Consider the following 18,402-nt stretch of genomic DNA (forward strand, 5'->3'; position numbering starts at 1 on the left):
TTTCAGAGAGCACATCTTGCCAATACGTGCCCATACCAGTGATAACATGGCATCCATTTATGAATTATCGACTGCCTTTCTGGTTTGCTTCAAAATTTGTATTCTTAAAGTGTGAAAATTGTGATGTGCCAAATTAAGTGCAACAGTCTGTTGTGTAAATGTGTATCATCTGAGTTTCATTTCCATTGTACTCTGCGGGTCATATCTTGTATATGACTAGTCGACTTGATGGGTGTTCTATAACATTCAGATAGAGAAGGCAGCGTTTAAATGTCTAATATGCAACAGAGAAGCGAGAATATGCTGTGGTCTTGACGCATGTGTTTTCTGAAACACAAGCACGTGTTTGTTCATTGTGGGCGTACACCGTTGTGGGCTACTGTCATTTTTAAATTTGGAATGTGCAAAAGTAAGATTTCAGTGCACGATGTCTTGCCTTAAATATAGTTTTAAATATTACGTCATGAACTTTTGTTAAATAATTTGCATTTTAATGTAGGCTATGCGTTTTTCAGACGCCCCAAAACCCATTAGACTGCACTACCCATAAACGATAAACATTAATTAAACAAGAGTCAATCAACCAATCCTAAAATATCCAGGGAACAATACAATTTTGTATTTTAATGAATTGTGTGTTTCATAGATGTTGGAAATGAAAACAATGTTTTTGCATAAGAGAATGAATGTAAGTCAATGAACCATTGATTAAATGAACATAATAAATTTAGTTATTGCCAAAAAAAATGGTTTTGACTATTTATTCTGTCATATACAGCAATGGGTTCATGGCTATCAGCAACAGGCTACAGAACATTATTAATATCATAAGCTTTTCAATATTTATTTGTTTCCTGAAATCTGATTCATTGAATTATTTCACGGCAATACAATAGTTTTAGTATCTCATAGTCTAGAAATTTCCAGTATTAATTATGTATCAGCATCTGTTGACAAAGGAGGCTACTTCTATTACTTGTGGACTCACCTGTCCCTGGAAACACATCATTAAGTCCATAATCCGCAAGTCCAGATGGCTGTGTTTGGGTTTGGCTTCAGGGCTGGTTACTCCACCGAGAGTGCTCGTCTCCTCAGTCAGCGCACTGCCCATTCTGAAGTGCACTTCACTCAGCTAGAGCGTTTTCCTCTCTTCAGTTTCACTCAGACTGGACCTCTGCAGCTTTTCACACAACAGACCATGTGGTCTTCCTCCCCGCCCTAACCTCAGATTTCAGGCTCAGCTCGTAGTTGGACTGAATCCTAGAGTGACTATGACAGTTTCCTGGGATGGTGACTCGCATCATTACAGGTGTCCCTCAAGGCTCTGTACTTAGCCCCTCCACTTTTCCCTTTCACTTCTCTTGGGTTTGTCAGCTCCTACCATGGGTCTCACACAATTTCTATACTGAAGATACTCAGTTGACCATTATGACACTGACTTGCATCTCATGCAGACTGGCATCGTAAGCTTAACATGGCTATGACTTGGTGTTGTAATTCCCTCAAAGTCCTTACCACTGTTATCACACTTTAGTCTACGCTACACTCAGAGCTCTTATACGGCAATAAGTTTAGGGGTAACTCTACATTACAAAAATCGGCATCTCTTTCCATTTAGTGGCGGTGAGTTAGGGTAGTTACAGCACAACACCCATTAGACTCCACCCTTACTCACCACCTACTCTACACAGGCTCCCAGTTCAGGCTGTTACTCTCATGGCTTGACGAATGTAAATCCATTCTCACTGGTCAAGACTGTGCGACAATCTTCCCAAACGAGCGTCATTGGCCGCCCGTTACAGCTCACATCAAGTTTAAAACCTTAGTACAAAACCTCCAGTGAATGGAGCAGCCCAGCCTGCTCTCTCTGCTCCACAGCATCAAGGCGCTTGGGTTATCGCCTCCCTGTGCGGGTGATTCTACTGGTCCCAAACTGGTGGAATGAACTTTACAAAGCACAACTCACTGGCTGTCTTCTGATGTCTTCTTATTGGTATTCTTATTATTATGTCACATTTTATTCATCTTCTTTGAGCTTGCTATGGATATAATTCCTTGTAATAAGAATATCTACTTAGGTTCACAGTTAACATGCATAAAACATGATTATTGACTCATTTTTGTGTGTATATATATATATATACATATATAGCTTGCTGTGTATTAAAATACAGAATAATTAGGATTTATAAAAAATGAGTCAATAATCATGTTTTATGCATGTTAACTGTGAACCTAAGTAGAAATATAAATATATATGTTATATAAATTATATATATATATATAGTCATACAGCTCCAAAAGAAAGATAATCTAATTGTCCTGTCATGGTTTCTTTTTTTAAATATACATGTTTAATGAACACAGTGAACACACTATCGCTGAAAAAACAAATCTCATGATACATATACTCCTCACTAGATGGCACTACAAAGTCCATTTTAATTCATCAAAGCTGGAAAGAGTCAACTCAACAGAAGTGCTGTCGCAAATGTAGCACCATGACATTAATTACAAATTTGGCTCAGTTCATGCATTTGTGAAAATGTCCAGTTTAGCCTCGAGGAGTTTAGTGGTGTGTAATGCCTGTGATATGCTTTACATAATAATAAGGGAGAGCGGATGTTGAACAGAGTGCAAGTGGGTTTTATTCCTCTACGGCATAAATTGAAGAAAGTAAAAATTATATGCTATAATAAACATTAACACTGCTTATCCTTTAGGGTGGAAAATAGTATTATTGCTCATCCTATGCTTCGAATGCAATCTTTTCATTTTAATTTGAAATTATGAAAACATTAAAAACATATGAGCATTCTAGATTATTTTCTACATGTCTGTATATGCTTTGATTTATAAAAAAAAAGATAGTCATATTCGTGCCCGCCCTGTATTTCTGTCAGAGTGGCTTAAGTGATCATTGCTATTGAATGACAGGTCACCATGAAACAGCTCACTGTTAACAACAAAATCCTCAGAGCCACAGAGAGAACAACCTGCCAGCGAGTTTCCATTTCTTTGTCCGGGTTTCTCCACTACGGCAAACACAAATATGATAAATAATCAACACATAGAAGGCTTTGGAAAACATCTTGTGATTTATTCTCCCAATACTAAATAAAGTAGTTAAGTCAAAGTCAAGTTAAGTCAATCAGAGTCGGCATAATCTGATCCAGCCTTTTGGTCCATGGCAGCCCAAAGCAACCAAGCTTGCACCTTCCTTTTCAGTTCTGGGTGGATAAAAGGACCTACAGAGACAGAGTATGGGAATAATTGAGTGGATGTGAATTAGGTACACCCTGTATCTTGTGCAGGGAAGCACCCTCTTCCTGTGCTCAAGTCAGCCATCTTGTCCTTCCGCTCAGTAATCTACAGGTGGCAGGGTGACCATCCTGGTGAAGTCTTCATAGTGCACGCGTCCATCTGGGCCCACATTCGCCTCTCTGAACAGCTCATCCACTGCAGCAGGAGGGCGGACAGAACAAAAGCATTTGGATTAATTGCCATTTCCCCCCCACAAACTAATTCAGTACACTTCATGATTTTCTGTTCTATGTGCACATACTGTATCAGCTTGTCTACAAATCTTTGTGTTCAGAAAGCCTGAAAGTGTCGAGCTTCATTTGCCACAAAATGGATGGAGTTAAATTTTCTTATACAAGTTTTTCAGTAATTCTGTCAACAAAATGTTTGTAGGAATATAAGACAAAGTTAGAAGATTGATAATAATTCAGGGAAGAGCACATTATGTCCTTTAAATCCACGTAGAGCATGGATGGCCAACCTTGGCCCTGGAGAACTGCAGGGTGTGCTGGCTTTTGTTGATACTCAGCAGTTAACTGTAATTAACTGCTTTGATTGCAAATTAACACACCTCACCTGATTCTTGGGTCTGAAGTGGTTGCTGATTTTAGTGTGAAAACAAAAGCCAGCGAGTACACCCTTCAGGTGCATTGGCCAATCCATTTCAGGATTTTATTGCCAACTTGAGCACTTAATTACTTAATTAGCTCAATCATATCTTGATTACGCATCTGTATGAGCACCAGCTTGCAGACACAGACTGCAAATGTATTCTAAATATGTTACTGTGCTCCAGTAAAGGAGTGAGGCAGCAAAGTTTAAAGAATTGTCAGAAAACAAACTAAGGTAATTGGTTGGAATGAAAATCTGCATGCAGCCCTGGAGTTGTGCACTCCAGCCCTAGAGGAAGTTGCGGTGTGGTAGAAGACACTGACACTACCTTCCTTATCTGTGAGCTTCTCGCCCAGGCCGGTGAGTTTGGCCCGGAGCTCAGAAGCCAGGATGTAGCCCTTCTTCTGCTTGTCTGTCATACGCATGGCCTCCAGGATCTCCGCCTTGGGGTCCTCCTGCTGGATCTGCCGGTGCATCATGGTCAGGAAGGTGGAGAAGTCCAGCTCGCCATTTTTATCTGCTCCAGAAGAGGGCGCCAAGCAGAGTTAGCTTGGTTCAGCTCACAAGGTTAATACAGAGAGGAATCGGACAACGAGAGACAAGACTTCCAGGCTGTGTGAAATACATTTAGCATATGAATTAATGGGCTTTTTCACCCAACCTAGCGGCAAGTAATGTGTGTGACATAGACTCAGTGAGCACTTTATTAGGTATTTATTAGACTTATTTTTTAGACTGCTGCAGTAGCATATCCACTGAAAGGTTTGACATGTTGTGTGTTCAAAGATGCTCTTCTGCATAACACTGCTGTCACCTTCTTGTCAGCTTTGACTAGTCTGGCCCTTCTCCTCTGACCTCTCTCATTAACAAGACGTTTTTGCCCACAGAACTACAGCTCACTGGATGTTGTTTGTTTTTGGCACCATTCTCTGCAAACTCTAAAGACTGTTGTGTTTGAAAATCCCAGGGGATATGAGCGCATGTCCATTAATTTCTCAGATGGGCTAAAATCTGACTACAACTTGTGCACTGTTCTCCATTGACTTATGTTTGCATCTTGTGTGTTTCTGCTTCATCTTCAGTAAATATAATGACAAAACATCCGCTCATCTCCTTACACTCAAAGTCAAACAGGAAACATACCAAAAACATTTCAAAAAGTCCTATGCAGAGTCCACTCTCTATACATCATTTCTCATATTATCAACTGAGAACAAATTTACCTTTTTGAAGAAACAGCACAACCCAATAAATACGTGGGCAAGATTTCCACATTTCATGGTGCGAATGAATTTCGTGAACGTATTGGATATCCTTATTTAAATAATCACATATTTCACATTTCATGGTTTATCATGTGGGACTGATCTCAGCAGATTGAGTGCTGGTCCTCCTCCCTGACCTTTGACCTTTGCCCCTGAGCAGCGGGAGAGCGTACCGATCTTGTGGACCTGCAGGTGTCGGTCCACTTCACTGAAAGTGGGGCTGGTGCCCAGGCAGCGCATCACAGTGATCAGGTCCTTCGCCTCGATCTTCCCCTTCCTCTTCTTGTCGTACAGAGAGAAGCACTCCTTGAACTCTGCAGCGTGAGGGAGAACACTGAGGTTTTCCTTTATATTACCACATTCACTGAACTGAAAATATTTACGAAAAAGAAACGTAATTAAATTACTGTTCCAGAGTGTGTTTCAGACTACCATCCATCCTCTGTCCCTGCCTATAATGGTCCTGAATGTTTTTCATGCTCTCACAGGTAATTACATATATTGTATTTCATTAAAGATAAAAAAGAGCCAGAGCAGCTGAAATTCAGGATTTGAATAGCGCTCCACAGTGAAGTGCTGAATGGTACCACACCATCTCAGGACCTAGCAGCTTTCACTCGGTCTGGCTGCACAAGCTGCCATCACATGATTAAAGTGGGCATCAGAAGTGCCTGGCTGTGTACTGCAGCTAATCCTTCGAGACTGTTGGGCATACTGCTGTGATAAGACGGTAACATCCCACAACATTCACTGTACAGCATTACGGTAGAAGGCATGGAATGGAATGTAGGCTACAACACAATTTCTTCAAATCATGTGCACATTCATCGTTGTTCATTGTGGTAATATTGCAGCCTTCTAGCATTTGTAGCTTAGCACAGAGAATGCGCTGTATTGTGGCAGTCACATGGAATTAATAATTCCAAACTTTGTCTTCAGTGTGGCCAGCTAGTTATTGAAAATAAGCAACGCTTGAGGTTACAAAAAATATCAAATAGCCTAAGGGGAAAGAGAATTCTCAAGAACTTTCCAAATATTTGAAGCTGATGTTCGGGGAAACAATTACCTGGCTATGCAAGTAGCTTTCGTGGTCGCAGAGTAAATAATTTAAAAGGTCTTACCATTTATCTGATCTTGTGATAGGAATTTCGCCTGTGAACAAGAATGAATAATTTACTTTCTGGTTTGGAAAGAACTACAGTCCGCTACAACTACAGTGGTTTGAATAGAACAATGATTATCTCACCATTTTATTTGCAGCTAGGCGTCTTTCTGTGGCTCACTCCTCAAACCGCTCAACAATGTCACTCCCTCTTCCGCTTTATCTCTGTTTGCTGTTTCAGTTCTAAAGTCCGAGACTCAATAGAGGTAATTGATATGCTGTTGCCATGGGAACCAACATATATGACACCGTGTGTCATTTTATCAGTTCGAAACGTCAAATCGGCACGTTTCTGATTACTCCTTATCCAGTTATCGCAGCGTATAGTATCTCTTTGCCAAATATTCCACATTGATCACGGAATTGCATGTGGGTTCTTATTTTACACATCACACTGTGCGCACTTGTTTCCACAAACCACAAGAACTCTGGAATGGAAAATCAGGTAACTTTGTGGGATTGTTCTCATGACGGGAACGGAGTCTTAACTTTGAGAAAGTTATTGTGTACCCTGGTGTAAAATCTAGCGATGGTCAGCTTGAAATACTAGCTGCCAGCAGTTTCAAAACAGCAGGGTAGATTAAGAAAATTCAACTGGGGTGCAAACATCGAATAATGCATTTGCTGCCTTTTAAGTCAGGACTGGTGCTTAAAACAACAACAGAAGTAGCTTACAATCGATGCGCAACGGTGCTAACTTTAACTTTACAGCTATAATAAAAGGACATTTTGAAATACAAATCAACAATTTTAAAAATACAGATTTATCTCTGACATTTGCTTTGTGTTGAGCAGTTTTGTTTTCCAATATGTTTAGTGTCAGTGACCATTTAGGACCTTCTTGTATATTTAACACAAAATAATTCCGTTTCTAAAAGAAAGAGTTAGCCACATTACAGCAAACGACACCACTGAAAGCCTTTGTGTGAAAATATGGGACATTAATTATTTCGGGTAAGCCTGGCTATTTCTGATATAATCTGACTTTAAGAAGAATTAACAATCGTTTACATTTCAGAAGCAGGATTAAGGAATTCCTGTTCGAATGAAAACCAGCATATGCAGATGACCCCAGAGTTTGGGAAACCCTGGAACAGAACGTTCATGTTGAAAAGCCCTCTTGGTTAATGGAATGGCGAATTGCTTGCAATATTTACACTAGGTGGCACAGGCTTGTTTGCTTGTCAACATGTAAGGGTGATAGCTCTACAACATGGGACAAATTTGCTGAAGGTTCCATGAAAAAACGTTTTGCACATATACAGTGGATAGAAAAGGAATACACCCCCCTTCAATATTTTTTATGTCTTGTTGTGTCACGGAATGTAAATTTAATGGATTAAAATGGGACTTGTTTTTCCCTGACCCAAAGAACAAAGAACATACCATATGAATGCAGTGAAATTATTTTGATTTGAAAAAAAGAAAGAAAAAAACTGAAATTTCCTAATTTTTTTTTAAATACACACCCAACATAGCGTTTGGCATTCATGCCAAAAAGTTCTATTTTGGTTTCATCAGACCACAAAACATTCTGCCAGTTTGTTGCAGGTTCCCCAAGGTGTTCTTTTGAAAATTTCAAGCGGGCCTCCTGTTGGACCTTTTTGAGAAATTTCCCTTCCATATAGGCCAGATGTGTGCAATATCTTTGATACAGTTGTATGATGCACAAGTTTCCCTCTGTTGGCCATAAAATCCTGGAGCTCTTTCAATGTTGCCATTGGATTCTTGGTAGCCTCTCTGACCAATTGTCTTCTCTCCCGGTCATCCAGTTTAGACGGACACCCTGATTTTGGCAGACTGAGTCATGCCATGAACTTCTTAATTATGGTCTTAACAGTGCTCCAAGGTATCTTCAAAGCCTTAGAAATCTTCTGATGTGTACCTTTCCACAACTTTGACACGGCCTTCTTTTGCGAGATCTTTGGAGCCCATGCTTCTGCCTTTCAGTGAGACTGCTCCTGCATACTACGGGCCATGGTAAACAGCTGTTTTTATTCATGTCATCAAGTTAATTGTTGTGATTTCACACAGGTGTGGGGCAATTAGCTATTGTTTGGTCTTGAAGGCAATTTGCCATTTCCTGAGTTTATGATTACGGGAGTTTATGGGATGATTCAGTAAAGGGGGTGGATACTTATCAAACCAATTTATTGCAATTGTTCATTTTTAATTAATGTTAAAACAATTTTTTAATTGGTTTATCACTTTGAAAAGGTTAAGTACTGTATGCAGATTTGTAGAAAAAACAGATTAATTGCACTTTAATTACAGGCTATATGTCAAGTTAATCTGAAAAAATGTTCAAGGGGTGTATTCATTTTCTATCCACTGTATACCACTATTTTGGCCTATGAAATAGGTAGAAAAACGGATTTTGCTTGAAAGAAAACCTTGACATATGCTGAAGAAGAGTTAACCAGGTCTTTAGCGCTTACCTATACAATATACTTTTGGTCTGGTCTGGATTTGAGGCATACATTACTTGTCAGAACAATATTGCCATTCAATATTTAGAGCAACAGTACAGACTTTGTGGCAGGCCCATGATAAAAAAAAACCTCTGCTTCAGTGTGCATGCAACGCGACTCCACCACCCACTCCTGGATTCACCCATGAGACCCGGACACTGAGAAGATGAACACTTCGGTTTCTGAATGGTACGGCCGCAGTCCTGGCTCACTTCAGTCCCATTTGTTCTACAGCCGTGACCCCGCACTGGCCTTCCGTCTCAGCGCTGACCCGGGTTTCATTCACTACTCGACCTTGCCCGATGTCTGCGGTGATTTCCGCAAGGCCGCGGATAACGGTCTCACCTGGTGCCACTCATCTGTCCCTTCCATTAACGATGAAGCCAGGGTCATTTTTCCTGCCCTCCTGAGAGTGGCGTCTTCCGGCTACGATAACGAGGCGGTTAGGAGAAAGGGTGTCACCTTGCAGCACACTTGCTGATATTGGGATAAGAGGTGCAATCTAACCCTATGTGTTGGTGTGGATGTCGCTGATTGTATCGTGATGGTATGGTATGGCGTACGCAGTGGCGTAACTAAGACCCATCGCACCCCCATGCAAATTATACTCCGGGCCCCCCTCCACTTCAGTTACATTACCTACACACACACTTGCAGTGCACATGCACCAGCCATTCAGAACCACAGACAGGAGCGCAGGGATAAGTGCTAGCCAGCCCGCCTAACAGATAGCAGTAATGTTACCAACAGATAGGAGACAACATCACAATATTACATTACTCTTTCTGGCGAACAATAGCCTAATGGTAAAGAAAAGAAAAAAAAAGGCTGCACACTCATTTAAAAGCACATCCAGCACAACTTGCACTCCGCAAAATCATTCACCAAGCTCTCGAGGTCCAAATTCCCAGCTCTGTTTTGATATTGATAACCCACTGAGTGTCTCTTGGTATGGTATGCAAATCAGAGGCCTTTTTTAACATGGGCAAATACCTCCTGGCTCATAAATACAACTCAGCAGTCTTCACTGAAATCTCCAATTACTTTAAATATTTTATCATTGTATTGGCTAGAAACTGTGTGACTTCCATAGATTATCCTTGACCCTGTGAACGTTCCTCTAGGACCTCAGGCACTTGTTCAAAGAATGTATGTTTCTTATACTCCCAGTGGTCATATAATATCAGAAAATGAAAATAAAAGCTAAATCCCTCATGTATAATCTTTTTAATGAGCTGTAACTGGATCCTTGATTATAGACTTTCCATACTCCACTCTAATTTAAAGTTTGCCAAATCAGTTAATTACAATCTAATGAATTTTAATATTCCGCAGGCCGATATTGTACCAATTATAATGATCACATTCAATCATCCCATTAGCCTGCCACTTCAATCATATCTTTTTAACCACTTGGGAGATTTTCCAGGGGCAGAGGAAATATAAATGACATTGCAGCAAGAGTGATGTAGAAGAAAATGACAAAGAAAAGGGGCATTCTACGTGTAGTGCCCCTATGTGCAATGGCCTCAATAATCATTCAGGCTTGACACAGCACTAGACCCAGCATTCCAGGCCATCCATACAATGAGAAACCTACATGGAATAAAGGGCCTGTTCTCACCATTAAACTCTCATGTCATTATGCGGTTATGGCCAGTACATGGATGAAACAGACTGCCGTTACTCTGTGGGCGAATGCTCCTGAGACAAACTGGAAAACATGAAAAACAAACAAAGTTCTATTTCCAAACCATAATAAATTGGAGATTGTGTGCTGGATTTTACTCCTAACTAGAGAGCAGATATACCTCAGGGAAATTAAGGGTGCAATTTAGTCATACTACAACACAAAGGTCATGGTTAATGGTAAGCCATTTCATGTCAGTATCGGGCCAAAGGCTATGACAACTACAACAGAACTTGGCTACTTACTGTATAGAGAGGCAGAGCACATTAAGTAAATGCACACACACAGAATAGCCACAGTGAGCGGCATTTCCATTTAGCTTTTTTGTGAAAGAATACAGTAAAGAAAGTACCTCAATGGGAACATGGGTTTATACTGATTCGGTTGCATTGAAGGCAGGGATGTTAACGCTGGACAACGCATAGAAAACATACATTACATTTATGTAGTAAGCCGTGCTGTCTCTGCATACTGCAGTCAGAGTGACTGCAGCATTGAAAGGGAAAGGGTACCCATAGAGGGATGGGTTCGATAAAACGTAAACAAGGCCGCTTGACCAGTAACAAGAGTACATACATTTTTTAAAGCCCCTGGCATCTCCTTGTAAACTGCTGAACAACCCTGTGCTGTAAATAATAAATTACATACAGTACATGGTCCTATTGAAGATGACACTGTATCCCCTTTATCCTTTTAGAGAGGATGGGAGAGAGAGAGCAGGAAGCAGGGGTAATACTGGAGCTGGAGGTATCCCAGGACAGCTAAGACAGCACTCTCCTGCTGATTACATCATTTCCATTGTCCTGGAGCGGAACAGAAATACAAAACCCAGCAGGAAACAACAAGAACAAGGCCTGGACAACCAGAATGCAATACTAGCAAAACAGCTGGCTTTGAGGGGGCTAGAAAAGATACCTCAGTCAACCAGGTCACCCAGGTCAGAGGTCATACGCGTCCTTCGCACAGCCCAGAAATACGTTCAGGTGCAGAAAGATATGTGTTGCGTAGCTGCACCAGGCAGATGGGCGTGACCTACAGTGCTGACCCGTCTGCAATTGGCTGTCCTTGACGAGCACAGTGTGCGACCCGTCTGCTATTGGCTGTCCTTGACGTGCACAGCGTGCGACCAGTCTGCTATTGGCTGTCCTTGACGTGCAGAGTGTAGAAGGCCCAGGGCTCGGGCACGTAGATGACGCCCGGGTACTTCCTGCGCAGGACCTCGTCACTCCACAGGCAGGCCACCCAGACGGCCACCAGCCCCAAGGCCAGGGAGAAGCTGTACAGCAGGAAGAGGCCGTTGCTGTCGGGCGCTAAACCCCGCCGCTTCTGGTGCATGACGGTGGCCAGCATGGCAAAGAAGGTGAAGATGAAAAGGATGAAGATCTGGCCCTCCGTCACCAGGTACCTGAGCAGAGCAGGGGAGAGAGCGAGGGGCCTGCTGTCACTCAAGCACACAAACGAAACACAAAGGCATGCAAACACACAAAGGTACATAGTGTATGTACAAGCAGACTTACACACTTGTCCACAAAGCTCCAGAGGCAGGTACAAAATCTCTGTTTTTATAAACAAACATCCAAATACACATAATAAAACTGTGATGCAGTGTATATATATATATATATATATATATATATATAACAAGATGACAATTAGCAATTATTTATGAAAACAAACAAAAATAAATACTAATTCCATGCATTCACAAAGAAAGAAAATCTCATTCCAATATTAATGTCAATAATCCAATGACAGCCAACCACATCCTTGCCGACCAGATAACTTGTACTATTAGTCAGTTCACGCTGAATTAAGCCCTAACCACAAAAGCTAAGGACAGCAACACAGAGTGTAAGCATCAAATTAGCCTCGCCCCCTCTCTTATTGCCTATTAATAATTCTACTGGATCAGACAGGCCAGGGGAGGTTGAGTAGTGCTGTCCTAAATTATGGACGGGGTACAGTGAAATTAGGATGCTCAGGCACACAGGTGTCATAGGCTGGGCTGGAGAGTGGCGATTATCTGCGCTTTGATGGCTGCTGAACACATCGTCTCACATTACAGACATTCACATCAGCTGCAGCACCTGCCACAGTGCCACCCTCAGGCCGGGGGAGGGGCCAAGGGAGGAAGTGAGGGACGGGACTGACCAATAGTAAAGGGCGCTGGGTCCCAGCAGCAGCCAGGCAGAGAGGGGTGTGGCGTTCTCTTCCCTGGCGTGTGTGAAGCAGCCAGTGAAGTACAGGAAAAAGATGAAGAAGAAGGGAATATACCTGGGGAGTTTCACAACATTATTAATATCGTTATTAATGCGAATTGATTTTTTACACTGATTTCCTTCACAGATTAGATAATGGGTGAAATCACTTGGCCATGCATGCAGTAAAAACAGACCCAGAGGGTGTTCAAGCCTAGGCTTATTGCAGTACTAGCCTGCCTCTTGACAGCAGTAATACAATCCTAGACAAGACGACCTGTTCTTATCAAACATTCTTATGTCGACTCTTACACTGCAGTGAATGCAATGACTGCAGTGTACTGTATTCCTACACTTTCTTTAGTACAATTACTTTTTCCCCCAGAGATACTGTCAAATGTGTTAATTGTGCAATACCAGTTTTAAAAAAATAAAGCCATTGCAGGGGTACTTACCACATTGAGTGACCCAGGTGTTCATCGTAATAATATAAAAGTTCAAAGGAATCAATCTGTGGGAAAGGGAGAAATGTCAGCTGCTTGATCACATTAATCAAGTGATCCATTTACTCCTTCCTATGGGACAATTTAATTTCAATAGCTCATATAATTTGACTGACAGTAAAAAGGCAGAAGGAACTGAGGGCAGAAACTGTAGAATCACATTATATTCATGACAGAAAACATTCTTTTAGTGGAGGCACTAAAAGGGGTGCTGTGAGTCAGCGTGAGCATAAGGAAGGAGGAAGTGCTCATGGTGAGCTGCTGTACTTTACAAGCGTTTAGCAGACACTCCCGTCCAGAGTGACTCACACCGCACACACAAGTGCAAAGTTCAGGGAGCCAGCAAATCGTGTGTAGAAATTCCCCACAGGCGGAAATTAGACCCACGAGAGACCTTAAGTGCAAGATGTGCAACCTTAATTGCCGACTTGTTAATTACCACACTGAACATTAAACTTAAACAAAGTTAAACAAACAAGAACGGATACTGTGCTGATACAAGAATCAACATAGAACAGAGTACTTTACAATTATTCAAATAATTACTTCAATTCACCTGGGTGTACACACACTGATCTGATATCTCCAAAACGAGCAATCTTTATTTCAGTATATTTCCCTGGATTTCTCCTTGAAATTAATTTAATCGGTTCAGTGTTTACCCGTTTTGTAATGATTTATTCATGAGACTTGTGTCAGTGTGCCTGAACAGCTCTGCATGTTTACATTACAAATTGACCTCCGTATAGAACCACAGCAGAATCCCAAGGCTGAAGAATGATGTGTTTCAGAGTGGCTGACGCACACAGGCGATATTGTGAGGAGTGAAAGGTTGGAATGGCTCAGTACCAGGGACGCAGGCTTCAGGTCCTTGATGATGGGGTTCTCCCTGACGGACAGGTGCAGCTGGTAGCCGCTCAGGATGAGCCGGTGGTTAATGGAGTCGCCGACCAGGTGGATGCTGGCGCCCATGACGAAGGTGACGATGCAGAGGTACACCGCCGAGCGGGGAAGGGTTTTTGGGCTGCGCTCAATCAGCTGCACACAGACACGGAAACACATGTACACACACAGACACCACAAACACACACCACACACACGCATACAAACACACACACACAAACACACACACCAATACACACACATGCATACAAACACACACAGACACACAAGGTTATGGTCCTTTTCATCAAACAATTAGCGAAGTAGCTGAAAATGATATGCTCCCCATCTGCCAGTGGGTGAATTCTTTGCCTTTTTCTAACTAATAAAAACAAAGCTTCCCATTAAACTACCGGCACAGAGGGGCCGTATCCGGAAGGTCAGCCATAAATAATGGGAGATGTAAAGGCCACTTCTCCATTCCACGCCGCCTGTTGACCTTTAGTTTTGATGTGCATGCATAACTGCAAACAAAATGGCATCCCTGATGCACATTACTGCAATATGGGGCAACACAATTCACAGCAACATTTGTCCAGGAGGATTGAATCACCTATGAAGCTCCTGCTGCTGCAGGTTAATATAGACTTAACCTCAGACAAATGCTAATGGTTCAAACAAGTAAAGAACGGACACATTGTTTCTCAACCCATTATGGGGTTTATGTTTCTGTCATTACAAGGCAGAGCAGGTCCAGTCCAGCCAAATCAGCTGGACTAAAGATGGTAATGGAGTTCCCTCCAATTGCACACACTGTTAATGTACGCGTCTCCACTCACCTTGAGAAGCAGGAATGGTGTGATGACGTTGTAGGCCATGTGGAAGTAATCGCCAGCGCTTGGTTTGTTGAGGGGGAACCACTCCAAAGGTAGGACTATCTACAAGTGCAGATATAAAAAACATAAGGCAGTCAAGTGAGTTTAAAATGGTTTACCTTGCTAACATCAAAGCATACACCTAGGACTATCTGCAAGTGCACAGAGAAATGAAAATATCACCTTTTTATTTATTTTTTGCAGGGCAGACTAACTTGGAACAGCTCGATATATGGGTCTATGTTATTTTGTTATGCGTGTTGTATATGTGATATATATATATATAGACATTTAAAAAAATAGGTTATATATATATATATAACAAATGCCGAGCAGATATTTGCTGATCTGTGCTCAGCGGTGACTATCTGATTTGTCATTGCCACAAAGGATGTGCCAGTGCCCACCCATTATATCACTTTCAAATTCCAACTGAAAATCTGAAAACTGTTCCTCCTTCCCTTTCTTTCAGCATCCAACCTCCCTATCCACAGTGACCTACTCACCATGGCAATGGGCCTTCCGAAGTCCAGGACCCAGTTCTGCACGGTGAAGTAGAACCACAGATCCAGATGGAACTGTGGCTTCTTCAGAGAGGATTCTGCATCCCTGGACCCTGGTCTGTTGTAATGAGAAACACAGAATGTCTTCCCATCTTCCTAACCACATCTGCATATGCATATGACCCCTACAGTACTGCATTATCTGCAGCATACAGTTTCTTTACCCTTTACAGTACAATCAGTTCATGACCTTTCTGAAATTACTCCACAGTATATAAACCACTAAATAATGTTCTGTATATACCACAAATAGTGAATTGTATGAATACAATACCAAAAAACAACAAGTTAAAATAACAAGTCTGTCAAGTGAGTTTAAATCAGGTTTAACTTGCTCTCTTGGCTATCATCAAAGCCTAATCATGTGCACATTCAGTTCACACCTGTGTTTCAAGCATATATGGCTTCTTCAAACACCAGACTGAATTCACTGTTCAGGGCCAGCGATTCACCTGTTGAGGCCCAGTTTGACTGGGCACAGATCTTTTGGTGTACAGTAAGTGGTCAGTTCAGAGAGAAAGGCCAAAATATGGCATGCACAGAGGCCTTCCCCATCACTGCGCCATGCTATCCGAAGCAGACTACACTGCCTGTCCTCCCCTTCCTAGGCCATCTGCTCCATTTTTGCCCATCTGCTTACTTCACCACACGTGTGGTGGGCACAAGAATCAGCTAGAAAAGAGCTTATTTTACCAGCCCATCTCTCACTGAGATGTAATATCTACATCCTGTCCCTTCTTGTTCCTAGCCAGAGATCCAGGACAGGCCAGTTTTGGACTGAGCCCCTGAGCATCACTGGCACGGCTTGAAGCACTGCCATCCAAATGGCAGAGAGTTATACTGCCTGACCAGGAGGAAAAGGATGCAAAAATATGAGCCTCTCTTCAACTGACAGCTTCAGTGATCCGCCTCCACAAAGCAGACTGTGAACAACTCCCAGAGCCTGCGGTGAGAGCTCTAATCCCATCTGCTTTATACACTTTGTTTCCCCACTGAACGTGTTCCTATGTTCAGTGAGGTTTTCTCTCCCTGGATCTGCAGGCAGTGCAGTGCTGAGCCTGCTAGCAGTATCAGAGCAGAGTGGATTTCCAGGTAGCAGGTGCCATGACTGTGTATGTGAATGTGACACACTCTGGAGCTCTGATCCCATCAGCCCTCAAGGGGAAAAAGAAGACTCCCGTTGCTGGGCATCTTAATGAGTGGCCGTTCGCTAACAGATTGCGGTCATGTTTAAATGTAACTCTGTTTGTTACTGTCTGACGTTTGCAATGTAAATATGTGTTATGTAAGTAAATGTAAGTAAATGTAAGTATGAATGTAAATTAAATGTAAAAGTGAAAGTAAGTGAAACTCAGTAATGTCTTAATGTATTTTGGTATTGTCTGCGGTCATGTTTAAATGTAACTCTGTTTGTTACTGTCTGACGTTTACAATGTAAATATGTGTTATGTAAGTAAATGTAAGTAAATGTAAGTATGAATGTAAATGAAATGTAAAAGGGAAAGTAAGTGAAACTCAATAAAAGAAATAACGGTTCGCTAACAGATTCTCAGCCATAGCTAACGTGAAATTGTTACAAATCTTGTTTATTTATCGTGAATGCGCAAACGGCACTGTTTGAAGAAAACGGTTAATTTCTGAATGTCATTAAAATGTTTTACTTGCCAATTCCAAGACCGATACGTCACAGGGAATATTCCATAGGCCGTAATATAATAGTATGTGGAACCTTGTTGGATGACAATAATTAATCTGGGGAGTCAGGACTGCCGCTTCGTTTCAGTCAAAACACTAGAGGGCTATGCAAGAGAACATTCTGAATATACTCAGAGATTTTCCTTATACAATTTAGTTGGCTACTATGTGCAAAAACCAAGTAACATAAAATATATAGGCTACTAACTCCCGGGAATCCCGGGAATCCCGGGAATTCTGCAACGCACGCGAGTAAATGAAATGCTTTCAGATAAATATTGTGGCACATGCATACTACATAAGTCAGACGATTCGATTCTAGAGCTTCAATCATAACTCCATACATTGTTAAATGCTTGTATGTTTAGCTATATGTTGAATGGAAATAGGGTACTTTAAACATGCGAGTGAATCTATTCAAACCTAGTCGGAAAGGTGGATGGTTGCATGGCATTCTGCCGCTTCCGTACTGTAGCTTGCATTTTCTCTCTCCCGGCAGTCACAAGATGAAGATTCTCGCTCCGGTTGGAAACTTCCTCCTCCCTCTCCAACTCAGTTTACTCCGCCGTCCCTGGATTTGTCAGTCCAGTCTTAAAGCATAATGAGCACAGCCAGTAAATTCAGAACGCCAATTTATCGTCCCTTAAAATACAAGAAAAACAAAGTATCGTTTGCATAAACAGAATAAGTGGACGACCTCTTAAAGCTGTAAACGCAGTTCCGGTCCAGCTTTACTTCTGATGACAGTTATTCTGCTACTGAGTAACGCACATCAGTTAGTGTTAGGCTGCAATTAACTCGCTTTGTAACCGTGTGTACCATTAGAATCAGTTTCTTACACCTCCCACGAGAGCGTTTAAATACAAGCTCCGATATGGGATAAGTAATTGTAAACTGCTTCAGAAGGGAGCAGCTTGATAAATAATAGCAGTTGTGACCACTGAGGCAACCTCGGCCACAAAACGAATAGTCGTAAGCGATAAAGCAGCTCAGGTGGTTTTGTGGAATGCATGTCGCAAATTGTCCTTAAAAAGCCTGCAGCAGCACAGTGAAGTTCGTTTGGAAGCCAGCCAAATTGTGACCACTTACCAGTTGTGTTGCCTAAAGAAAACTATTTCTGTTAGCTTAGTTTAAAATGAATTCCTCTTTTAATTAAAGCTTATAAAATAGACAATCCATTCTC

The 18,402-nt window shown here is 41.7% G+C and overlaps 3 protein-coding genes across 5 annotated transcripts in view; 1 reads left to right on the top strand and 2 right to left on the bottom strand.

Annotated features, from left to right (window-relative positions):
• LOC133111503 (relaxin-3 receptor 1-like) overlaps nucleotides 1-708 on the top strand; it is a 2,012-nt gene extending 1,304 nt beyond the window's left edge. Inside the window, exon 1 of the mRNA XM_061221916.1 lies at nucleotides 1-708. This exon is cut by the window's left edge and continues 1,304 nt beyond it. The gene's annotated coding sequence lies outside the window, so the exon portion shown is untranslated.
• Nucleotides 709-2,456: 1,748 nt separating this feature from the next.
• Nucleotides 2,457-6,527, bottom strand: calml4b (calmodulin-like 4b). Its single transcript, XM_061222449.1, has 5 exons — nucleotides 6,427-6,527; nucleotides 6,302-6,332; nucleotides 5,354-5,494; nucleotides 4,244-4,432; nucleotides 2,457-3,459 (listed from the first exon to the last, which is right to left on the bottom strand). Exons 1-5 carry the CDS (start codon nucleotides 6,427-6,429, stop codon nucleotides 3,362-3,364), a joined length of 462 nt encoding a protein of 153 aa, XP_061078433.1. The 5' UTR covers nucleotides 6,430-6,527; the 3' UTR covers nucleotides 2,457-3,361.
• A 3,498-nt stretch (nucleotides 6,528-10,025) lies between these two features.
• Nucleotides 10,026-18,102, bottom strand: cln6b (CLN6 transmembrane ER protein b). Of its 3 annotated transcripts, XM_061222251.1 has the most exons (8): nucleotides 17,917-18,102; nucleotides 17,643-17,809; nucleotides 15,468-15,582; nucleotides 14,926-15,024; nucleotides 14,054-14,242; nucleotides 13,157-13,212; nucleotides 12,655-12,777; nucleotides 10,026-11,908 (listed from the first exon to the last, which is right to left on the bottom strand). In XM_061222251.1, exons 2-8 carry the CDS (start codon nucleotides 17,699-17,701, stop codon nucleotides 11,638-11,640), a joined length of 912 nt encoding a protein of 303 aa, XP_061078235.1. In that variant the 5' UTR covers nucleotides 17,702-17,809; nucleotides 17,917-18,102; the 3' UTR covers nucleotides 10,026-11,637. The 3 variants fall into 3 exon arrangements, with proteins under 3 accessions (XP_061078235.1, XP_061078236.1, XP_061078234.1); XM_061222252.1 differs by lacking the exon at nucleotides 17,917-18,102 and having other exon boundaries at nucleotides 17,690-17,910; XM_061222250.1 differs by lacking the exon at nucleotides 17,917-18,102 and having other exon boundaries at nucleotides 17,643-17,910.
• Nucleotides 18,103-18,402: the final 300 nt, after the last annotated feature.

This window comes from Conger conger, chromosome 15 (genome assembly GCF_963514075.1).
Source record: "Conger conger chromosome 15, fConCon1.1, whole genome shotgun sequence".
Classification (NCBI taxonomy): Eukaryota; Metazoa; Chordata; class Actinopteri; order Anguilliformes; family Congridae; genus Conger; species Conger conger.